We start from the raw sequence: 11,652 nt of genomic DNA, 5'->3' as shown, positions 1-11,652 counted from the left end.
AATAAAAAAATAAAAAAATAAAAAGAAAAATAAAACTTTCATTAACCCATCCAAATATGTCATAAACTTTCATCAACTCACATTGTCACAAAATACATAAGGGGCATAAAACCATACCAACAAAATACATAGGAAAACCTTAAGACAAAGTGTTTTAACACAACATCTTTTTGTACAAAAAATACATAATTGTCAGAATTCATGTCCCTATTGTGTGACGCCTTAATTGTGTTGGCTGTGGATAAGGTTGATGTTGCCCCACTGGCTGTGATAATCTAACCTGCATGAAAGTAGGTAACAAAATTAACCATATGGACTATGTAGCGCCCCGGAATTTTCAAAATATTTAAATAGATTATTTTGATAATGATGCTATTTTGATATTCATTTTAGCCTATGATTTTAATTCTCGGGAAATTTATGATATTACAGAGAGTGGTAATTAGAGAATGGTAATTGGTGAAATAATAGGATAGTAAAATGGAAGGTAGAATAGTCAATGGTAGGAATAATAGTATTAGTAGAAGGAAGGTAGAATTGTAGATGGATAAAGGAAGGTATAATAGTGTTGGTAGATGAAATGGTAAAATGAGGCTAGAATTGTAGATGGATAAATGTAGGTATAATAGTGTTGTTAGATGGAATGGTAAAATGAGGCTAGAATTGTAGATGGATAAATGTAGGTATAATAGTGTTGGTAGATGGAATAGTAGAATGGAAGGTAGAATAGTACTTGATTTTTCTTATAAATAGAGTTCTTCCCCTTCACAAATTTCACCACTCCTCTCCCTTCTCTTCCACATATTCTTCCTTCTTCCGTTTTCTACTCGGTCTTTCTTCTTTCTCTAAGTGTTTACACGAAACAGAGAGAGAAAGGGCGAGACAAAGCGTTGCAAGAAAGAAAGAACATGAGAGAGAACGGACTCGAGAAATTAGTTTCAAAAGATATACTAGTGGTGTTAGTCAGATTGGAGCAACTAGATCCTTCAGACCACTTTTAGCTTCAGTCTATAAGTAAGTAAATTCACTACCCCTTCTAAAATTACTTCATGTCATGCTATTTATTCATTCTTATATCAAACTATAAATGATTATTTTATTTACCTGTCTTGGAGATATGTTGCATGCATGAAGGATTTCTAAAAAAATTATTTAGAAAGTTTCTATTTCTTTAAATGCTTTCTAAGTACACAAGTTTATATTTGGAAAAGTTTTCATTTTTTAAGAAAAGAAAGTTGAGAAATGATGATGATTATAAGAAAGAAAAATGATGATAAACCCTCCTACATGTTGCCCTAAGATGCATCAAAAGAAGTACAAAGAAAAGTACAAGAAATGAGTTAAATGTTTATGAAATTAGGGCACATGTATGGAGGAGAGTATTTTTGGCCCCAAGATAAGATGAGATGAGTTCGGTACTGATACTCGGATGGAGGCGAAACCACTGAAGGAGGCTATGCCAGAAGGTGGTATTCCATCAACAGACCGTTGAGTGCACCAAGAGGAAGAGTTAATTGACGGTCGGGCATGGCTGAGGCCTCAGTTCAGTGCCATGGTCACAGGACCCGCAACCCTCGTACACAGGGGTAACAGTGTACATGGGTCTTAATATGAGAAAATGATAATATAATTTCAACAATGATATACTATGATGATTTACAATGATGATTTATAAAGATAATTTATGACGATGACTTATTACTAGAGGTAATAGTATGTATATGCTACGGGAGATGCAACCGTACATACATGTATTATTATGACTAAATGTATATTTATTTGTGAAAACGATTTTTAAAATTGAGAACAAGGAGTAAAACTATTTATGGTTGTGGATTTTACTTGTGGGCCCCTTTGGGCTCATTCAGTTTTATTTCTTGTTTTCAGATAGAAAGGACGCTGGAATAGGAGGCCGGAATGGGGGCGGGAATAATTATTAACTTTTAAGTCTTTTCATATCAGTTATTGTAATAATATGATATTCCGCAACTAAAGTTTAATGTTTCCTAATTTCGCTTGTAATAAAATCTCTTGAAGAATGTTTTATACATTGATAGTATCCTTTAAAATTAAGTACTCTGATAGACCTTATAGATCTTTGCAAAGACTTTTGTTGAGTAAGAAGAAAAGTGACAAACTCAGCCTTAACGGGTTGGGGATGTTACAGACTAAATAACCTCTCTAGCAATTAATACTACTACACAAAAACTCAAATTGAGGAACTCCTCATTGATTGTAACCTAGTGGACTTCCTATTGTCTAGCTTGGTAGACCTCCTTGTTTGTCGACTTGGGACTGTTTGTTGGGGAATGCCAGTTGGTTGCATTGGTTGTGAGGTACTTCCTTCTTACATCATATCATCAAAAAAATCAGTATAATCCTACATGGAAAAATTAAAAAATGTCAATATCAAACAAAGTTAGTATATTATGGACAAAATCACATCTATATCAGTGTTCGGCTTTATCTTTTTAACCTTCTTGGGCTATAACTTTCTATTTGGATTGTTTGGTTGGGTACAACTTCAAATGTTGTGGCCTTGTTGGCCATAGTTTCCACAAAGTATATTATAACCTTTCGACTGACCTTAACACTTTCATCGGACTCATTTTTATTAGGTCATCTCATTCTCACCTTCTTTGGCCTACATTGTTGTTTTTTAGGTAAATGCTATATTGTGGGGTCTACATCATTGTCAATGGCCCAATCCATTGTCACAATCCTTAGGGTCAGGCATTGGCTCAATACTATGGGCATATGACTTCATAAAAATATCCACCAAGTACCATTTATTGATTTAACTCACTGAAACCTCCTTATTTGCGTAAGGGAAAATTACACTTTAGTCCCCTAAAGTTGGCAACGATTTTCAATTCGACCTCCAAAGTTTCAATTTTTGCAATCCACCCCCACAAAGTTTCAATTTTTTTCAATTAAGCCATTCCATCAGTCTAAGCCGCTATGACTGACAGAACAATAATCACGTGCGTTGCACGTGATCACTTATGCCTTTTCGTACCCAAAATGCCCCCATTCTAACAGACACTCACTCCTCTGTTTGCCAACAACGACCCAGCTCTCAACTCCGATTTCCACTCCATCTCGTCATGCACAAAAACTAGGATGTAGCTATCGTCCTCTTTCTTCGAACTGGGGCTACTTGGAAGGAACAGAGGCTCACCGCATTCCTCTGTTTTCCATAGATGTGCTTCCTTAGCTCTCTAGTGAAGAGGTCTACTTTGGCGAAACCCGATACTTTTGGCCACGCTGCTTCAACGACGGCAAGGGGCGGGTTCTGGGCAAGGAGGAGCGCGCTGCTGAGAACATCTACATCACGGTCTTCTATTGTTTTTGTTTGTTTGGTGAAAAAATGAAGAAAGTGCTAGAGAAAAAAAAAAAAAAATCAGAGAAGTGAAGAAATTAAATCGATTACAGTCAGGTCCAATCAGTTACGATTCTAGTCCACCAATGGTTTAAATCAATTCCAGTCTACCAATCAAAAAAACTTGGACAAATTTATGTTGATTTAATTAAATCGATTCCATTTTTTTTTCATCAACCAATCAAAGTGATTCCAGTCCAACATATTAAGCGGACCTCTATTTGGATGCTGAGAAAACTTGGAGAAGTGAAGAAATTTTGATATTGAAAGCTTACTTTTTTTTTTCTTTTTCTTTTTATAAATCTGAGCGGCTTTGAACATCATAACCCACCTTGTGGTTCTCGAGGGTGAAGGTGATTGTGAAGCTCAAGAGCAATGTCAAACCCATCTGTTTTGCTTCACAAATGAAGCCTGCAAATTGCGAGCAACTGGGTGAGGCTTAGTCTCTCAAAACCGCCTGTTTATGTTGAAAAGGTTATGACAAGAATTGCGAAAAGGCTCAGCTTCACAAATTGACCTTCCTGTTCTCAAAACTTGTATCAAAACAGAGATAAGAATGGTCAATTTTTACCTTTCTATAATACCATGATAAAGAGTTTAATAGGTTATGAAAAGGCTCTCGGCCAATTTGTGAAGCAGAGAGGCTCAGGTTATGTAGATTGGACGAAACCTAGGAGGAATGGACGGACGAGATGGTCGGGATTGTTAGGGCTTTGCATCAGAAATTGCCCATTCAGGTGAGGGTAGTTTTTGGTAATTGATTTGATGAGGGTGGGGACATTTTGGAAAAAAAAAAAAGGCAACAGTGATCACGTGTGTCGCACGTGACCACTGTTCCATAAGTCAAAACGGTTTTGATTGACGGAATGGCTGAATTGAAAAAAATTGAAACTTTGTGAGGGTGGATTGCAAAAATTGAAACTTTGGAGGTTGAATTGAAAATTGCTGCCAACTTTAGGGGGGTAAAGTGTAATTTTTCCTTTGTGTAAATTGGACAACAGGCATGAAGGCATAAAATCTCATTTAATTGCCACCTACCATATTCACAACTTTTGACATTCAGATTCACAACCCTCCTAGCCTTATGATTGTGGTCAACCTCAAATGTCAGATTGTTACTTCATTGGGAGAAGTAATTCTTAGCATCTAACTTGTTCCTATCTAACCTTTTTCACAATCTTAGAGCAAATAACATTTGTTGAAGTTGATGCACTAGCCCCTTTTTTGTTGATCCTATTCATTAGTTGTCGCTTTATCATCTCCATGTAAGTGAGAATAGGTTGCTCTTTAGCTTCAAGGACCCATGAATAGAAAGTCTCTATTATATTATTCAAAAGGATGTCACTGCAATTGTATGCACTAAAAGCATGCTTTGACCACATCTTTGGGTCCACCTTCTCAATGTAGTCATATACTACAGTATCCATGCATTTTATCACAGACAAATAATACTTAAATTGATTATCATTCGCTACTCGAGTAGCACTCCACAATACATCATTGTATGCCTTGCCCTCATAACCCATGCTCTTAAAGTTTGCATGTAAATGTCTAACACATAATATGTGCTCTAGAACACGCATTAAATACTCCATACCATCCAGCAACTCATTTGTAACAAGAGAATAATTTAACACACGTTAGTTAAAATGTTAAACAACTGTTAAATAATCATGCAAATAAGCAATTTGATATTACCTTTTGTTGGTCGGACATAAATGCTCATGTGTGCTCCCTTGGATACCCATTATCCTCCAACAAATTGTTTAAAAATCATGTTCAGGTGGATTCCACTTGCGTATTGCATTAACATGTAATACTCATACGTATAAAAAAAAAATTAAAAAAAGAAGAAGTCAACTTAATGAGAATGGGAAATATATTCAGATTAAAACATCAAGGCTTCAATGTATCTGTGAGTTACCTGATCCTAGCTCAGCTTAATCGTGTCCTATCTGCACCCACTCTTTTTTTTTTTTTTTTTAAGTCGGAAGTTTCTGTCCGAGAAGCTTCATTACCAATTTCGTCATCCCAGCCTTACTCAACTCTGGCTTGGCAAACTTTTTAGCAGCAAGAATTCCAAGATCTAAGGCATGAGTCATGTGTAAACTGCAATCATCTCTGAGTTTTTAGAGAGGTTTCTCCATGCCTAGTCCCACAATCTTCAAATCCTTGTTATTCAAAAACTTTGAGAGAAGATGGGGAATAGAGGCACCGGCTTGGCTGACTTAAAAATTGAGACACTATCGGCCCACGCATAACTGCAAAATGGGGACGTCAAACTCCCATTGCTTGCCAAAGGCGTAGCGCCACCGGATGCTAAGTCCTACTATCAGCTCGAGGTATATCTTGATTTGGGTGAGCCAATACTCCACAACGGATGGTTCCTTGGTGACAAGGGTATGGATGGTCTCAGCAGAATTTAAAAATGGTAGTGGCACTACAATGGTGACCACCATTGTTAAGAGATGAAAAATGTAATGAACAATGAGTCTAAGAGTAAGCAATGAGATGAAAAGTGCAATGATCTATGAGAGGGTGAGCACTGAGCAGTGAGAAAGGCGAGGGTATGAGCGTCATGAGGGATGTAGTGCGTGCATGTAAGACAAAGTGAGAGAAACGAGGGTGTTAGCGTCATGAGGGTGCAGTATGTGAATGTAAGACAAAGTGAAGGGTGCAATGTGTGCATGTAAGACAAAATATTCCGCTAAGGAAGGAACACCTTTGTGCACCACCACGTGTAATTGGAGCTTTGCAACCAGAGCAATCCTAGGTCAGAGCCAGCAACGAGTAATTGGAGCCTTGCAACCAGAGAGAACCTAGGTTGGACATGCAAGGTCAAATGCTCCAAGGGAAGAGCTTTAAATGTTATCTTGGCACAACTCAAGGCTTTTATACCCACCATTAAGAAGTTGCCACATTTGTTGTAACAAAAAAAAATACGATAGCATCTTCTGTGTTGTCGGTGCACAAAAGCCACTTTTTGTGACCAACTCTCACTGAATGACAAATTAGCATTTCACAATATACAAAATAGTCTTAAGTACACATGATAATATCAATCTCATCATAAAATCAAAACAAAACAATAGAAGATTACTACATCCTTTTTTATGAACAAAGTCTCGCTTCAAAGATGTTGCTGAAAGCTGATTGATGTTACTTTTTTATTATCTAATGCATGGGCCACGTGTAAACTGCAATCATCCCTAAGTTTTTGGAGAGATTTCTCCATGCCTAGTCCCACAATATTCAAATCCTTGTTATTCAAAAACTTTGAGAGAAGATGGGTAATAGAGCCACCTGCTTGGTTGGTATGAAAAATGAGATACTATCGGCCCACGCACAACTGCAAAATAGCGACATCAAACAACCTCTACTTGCCAAAGGTGTGGTGCCACTAGACGCTAAGTCCTACTATCCGTCAGGAGTACAACTTGATTTGGCCGAGCCAATACTCCACGATGAATGGTTCCTTGGTGACGAGGGTATGAATGGTCACTGAGAAATTTGAAAATGGCAGTGGCACTGTAATGGTGACCGCCATTGTTGACAGATGAAAAGTAGAATGATCTATGATGGAGTGACAACTACGCAGTGAGAGAGGCGAGGGTATGAGCTTCGTGAGGGGTGTAATGCGTGTATGTAAGACAAAGTGAGAGAGGCGAGGGTGTGAGCGTGTTGAGGGTGTAGAGCGTGCATGTAAGACAAAATATTTTGTTAAGGAGAGAACACCTTTACGCACCATCACGTGTAATTGGAGCTTTGCAACCAGAGCAATCCTAGGTCGAAGCCAGCAACGAGTAATTGGAGCCTTGCAACCGGAGCGAACCTGGGTCAGACACGCAGGGTCAAATGCTCTAAGGGAAGAGCTTTAAATGTTATCTTGGCACAACTCAAGGCTTTTATACCTACCATTAAGAAGTTGCCACATTTGTTGTAACAAAAAAAATACAAGAGCATCTTCTATGTTGTCAATGCACAAAAGCCACATTTTGTGCCCACCTCTAAGTGAATGACAAATCAGCATTTCACAATATACAAAATAGTTTTGAGTACACCTGATAATATCAATCTCATCATAAAATCAAAACAAAGCAATAGAAGATCATGACATCATTCATGCCCAGGCCACGCCGCAACAACCCATGCCACCCATCCCTTGGCGCCCACCCTACCTAGCCGGCTTAAAAAATTCGGTGCCGGTGCCCCCATCCCAGCCTACGCGCAGCCCACAGGCACCCCGCCCAGCCCACTCCCATCCCACTGCTTCTCTGACTGAAAAAAAACTATCGATAAATGATTTTGTTTGAAATTTCTTTGTATTGATGATTTTAAATGTTTCCGACTATGGTAGAAATTTTTGAACTCACATGAACTTGTCAAAAAAAGGATCACCAGAATAAGAAATTTTTATTGTTTTTTGTTTGAATTTGTGTCATGTATATGTAAAAAAGTTGCTATCTTCTCTCTCGTGTGTGTAAAAAGATTGGCTTAATGTGTGAAACTTTGTTGAGAAAATGTGCTAAAAATTTTGTCTATCAAATGTTTGACGAAATGTCTTAGTAAGAATTTTTTTAGTGTTTTGTTGGGTTATATTTGCATGCTTGATGTGGTTGCTTATTTTATGACTAGTTGGAGAGACACAAAATTATCCTGCATCATTATGTCATGTGTTTCGACCAGTTGAGCATCATATGTAATTGTGGTAGCTTTAATGCATATGTGCTTTAGAACATGCATTAAATACTCCATAGCATCCAACATCTCATGTGTAGCAAGAGAATAATTTAACACATTTTAGTTAAATGTTAAACAACTGGTAAATAATCATGTAAATATGCAATTAGATATTACCTTTTGTCGGTCGGACATAAATGCTCATGTGTACTCATTTGGATATCCAATATCCTCCATCACGTTGTTTAAAAACCATGTCTAGGTGGATTCCACTTACGTATTGCATTAACATGTAATACACATATGTATAAAAGAATAGTCAATTTAATGAGAATGGGAGATATACTCAAAATAAAACATAAAAGCTTCAATGCATCCGTGAATTTCCTAATCCTAGCTTAGCTCAACCTTGTCCTATTTGCTCCTCATTTTTCTTTGTGTTGGAAGTTTATGTCTGAGAAGCTCCATTACCAATTTTGTCATCCCAGCCTTACTCAATTCTAGCATGAAAAATTTTCTAGCAGCAAGAGTTTCAAGATCTAATGCATGGGCTACGTGTAAACCACAATCATCCTTAAGTTTTTGTAGAGGTTTCTCCAATCCTAGTCCCACAATCTTCAAATCCTTTTTATTCAGAAACTTTGGGAGAAGATGGGGAATAGAGCCACTGGCTTGGATGACTTGAAAAATGAGACACTGTCGGCTTATGCACAACTGCAAAGTGGCGACGTCAAACAATCTTTGTTTGCCAAAGGCGTGGTGCCACCGTACGCCAAGTCCTACTATCAGTTGGAGGTACAATTTTATTTGGGCGAGCCAATAATCCATGATGAATGGTTCTTTGGTGAATAGGGTACGGATGGTCTCAGAGGAATTTGAAAATGGCAGTGGCAGTAGAATGGTGACAACCATTGTTGGGAGATGAAAAGTGTAATGATCTATGAGAGAGTGAGCACTGAGTAGTGAGAGAGGCGAGGGTATGAGCATTGTGATGGGTGTAGTCTGTGCATGTAAGATAAAGTGAGAGAGGCGAGGGTGTGAGTGTTGTGAGGGTGCAAGTAAAACAAAGTGAATGGTACAGTGCGTGCACGTGAGTCAAAATATTTCGGTAAGGAGAGAAAACATTTGTGCGTGACCACGTGTAATTGGAACTTTGCAACGGGAGCAATCCTGGGTCGGAGCCAACATAGAGTGATTGGAGTCTTGCAACCGGAGCGAACCTGGGTCGGACATGCAGGGTCAAATGCTTGAAGGGAAGAGCTTCAAATGTTATCTTAGCACAAGTTAAGGCTTTTATACCCAACATTGAGAAGTTGCCACATTTGTTGTAACAAAAAAAACACGAGAGCATCATTAGTGTTGTCGGTGCACAAAAGTCACCTTTTGTGACCACCTTTGAGTGAATGACAAATCAGCGGTGTTGTTTGTTAAACAACATCACATTCCCCCATATTATTCATCTCATTTAAAAAAAAAAAATCAACATCAAAACATTCTCACTTTTTATATCACATCATTTACCTTCTATATCACATCATTTATTTTTTACTATTATTTAAATAAAAAAATCACTACAAAACAAAATTTTCTAACTTTTCAATACAACTTTTTCACTTTCCTATACTAATTATTACACTCATTTTTTTTCCTCATCAATCATGAACAGTGCATTGTAAAGCCATTGTTGTTTACCAAACAAGGCAAGCATTTCACAATATACAAAATAGTCTTGAGTACACATGACAATATCTATCACATCATAAAATCAAAACAAAACAATAAAAGATCACAATATCCTTCACGCCCAGCCCACGCCGCAACAACCCACACCGCCTATCCCCTAGCGCCCATCCCTGCGTAGCCAGCTTCAAAATCCGGCGATGGTGCCTCCAACCCAGCCTACGCCCAGCCCATTGGCACCATGCCCAGCCCACTCCCAGCCCACCGTTTCTCCAGCTAAAAAACTTCCATCGGTAGATGACTTTGTCTGAAACTTTTTTGTTTTGATGAATTTGATTGTTCCCAACCATAGCTGAAATTTTTAAACTCACATGAACTTGTCAAAAAAAGGATCATTAGAATAAGAATTTTTTATTGTTTTTTGTTTGAATTTGTGTTATGGATATGTAAAAAATGTGCTATCTTCTCTCTTGTGTGTGTAAAAAGATTGGCTTAATGTGTGAAATTTAGTTGAGAAATTGTGCTAAAAATTTTGTCTACCAAATGTTTGATAAAATGTCTAAATAAGAATTTTTAGAGTGTTTAAATGGGTTATGTTTGCATGCTTGATGTGTTTGCTTTGTTTATGATAAGTTTCCTTGTCTTTAGTTTTGCATATAAAATCATATTTGGTTATGTTTTAGATTTACATAAAAAATTTGATTTTCTTACGTTTCAAATTTGCATAAAGAATCAGCCTACCGCCCAACCCACCACAGATCATCATATATAATTGTGGTTGTTTCAATGCATATGTGCTTTAAAACATGCATTAAATACTCCATTGCATCCCCCAGCTCATGTATAACAAGAGAATAGTTTAACACATTTTAATTAAATGTTAAACAACTGTTAAATAATCATGCAAATATGCAATTAGATATTACCTTTTGTCGGTCAGACATAAATGCTCATGTATGCTCCCTTGGATACCCAATATCCTCTAACACATTGTTTAAAAACCATGTCCATGTGGATTGTACTTATGAATTGCATTAACATGTAATACGCATACATATAAAAGAATAGTCAATTTAACGAGAATGGGAGATATATTTAGATTAAAATATAAAAGCTTCAATGCATCCGTGAGTTATCATGCCCTAGCTTAGCTCAAGCTTATCCTATCTGCTCCTCATTTTTCTTTGAGTCGGAAGTTTCTATACGAGAAGCTTCATTACCAGTTCCGTCATCCCATCCTTACTCAACTCTGGCATGGAAAACATTTTATCAGCAAGAGTCCCAAGATCTAATGCATGGGCCACGTGTAAACCGCAATCATCCCTAAGTTTTTGGAGATTTTTTTCCTTGCCTAGTCCCCCAATCTTCAAATCCTTGTTATTTAGAGAGTTTGAGAGAAGATGAGGAACAAAGCCACTAGCTTGGCTGACTTGAAAAATGAGACATCGTCGACTCACGCAGAGCTGCAAAGTGGCGACTTCAAACAATCTTTGCTTGCCAAAGACCTGGCGCCACCGGACGTCAAGTCCTACTATAAGTTGGGGGTACAACTTGGTTTGGGCGAGCCAATACTCCACGTTGGATGGTTCTTTGGTGAAGAGCAAACGGATGGACTTAGAAAAATTTGAAAATGGCAGTGGCATTGCAATGGTGACAGCCATTGTTGGGAGATGAAAAGTGTAATGACCTAAGAGAGGGAGTATTGAGTAGTGAGAGAGGCGAGGGTAAGAGTGTCGTGACGGGTGTAGTGAGCACATGTAAGACAAAGTGAGAGAGGTGAGGGTGTGAGCGTCGTGAGAGTGCAGTGCATGAAAGTAAGGCAAAGTGAAGGGTGCAGTGCGTGCATGTTAGACAAAAAATTCCGTTAAGGAGAGAACACATTTGCGCGTGACCACGTGTAATTGGAGCTT

The 11,652-nt window shown here is 38.0% G+C and overlaps 1 protein-coding gene across 1 annotated transcript; it reads right to left on the bottom strand.

Annotated features, from left to right (window-relative positions):
* Window positions 1-10,941: 10,941 nt before the first annotated feature.
* On the bottom strand, window positions 10,942-11,403 carry LOC148584988 (uncharacterized). The gene has a single exon (XM_088517628.1). It carries the CDS (start codon window positions 11,401-11,403, stop codon window positions 10,942-10,944), a length of 462 nt encoding a protein of 153 aa, XP_088373754.1.
* Between the last annotated feature and the right edge of the window lie 249 nt (window positions 11,404-11,652).

Source organism: Corylus avellana, chromosome 6 (genome assembly GCF_965113065.1).
Source record: "Corylus avellana chromosome 6, dhCorAvel1.hap1.2, whole genome shotgun sequence".
NCBI classification, from domain to species: Eukaryota; Viridiplantae; Streptophyta; class Magnoliopsida; order Fagales; family Betulaceae; genus Corylus; species Corylus avellana.
The sequence above is the reverse complement of the archived record's forward strand: the minus strand, read 5'-3'. Positions and strand labels throughout refer to the sequence as shown.

Coding starts and splice junctions, on each gene's coding strand:
- LOC148584988 (XM_088517628.1), bottom strand. CDS start 11,403: ATGGCTGTCACCATTGCAATGCCACTGCCATTTTCAAATTTTTCTAAG.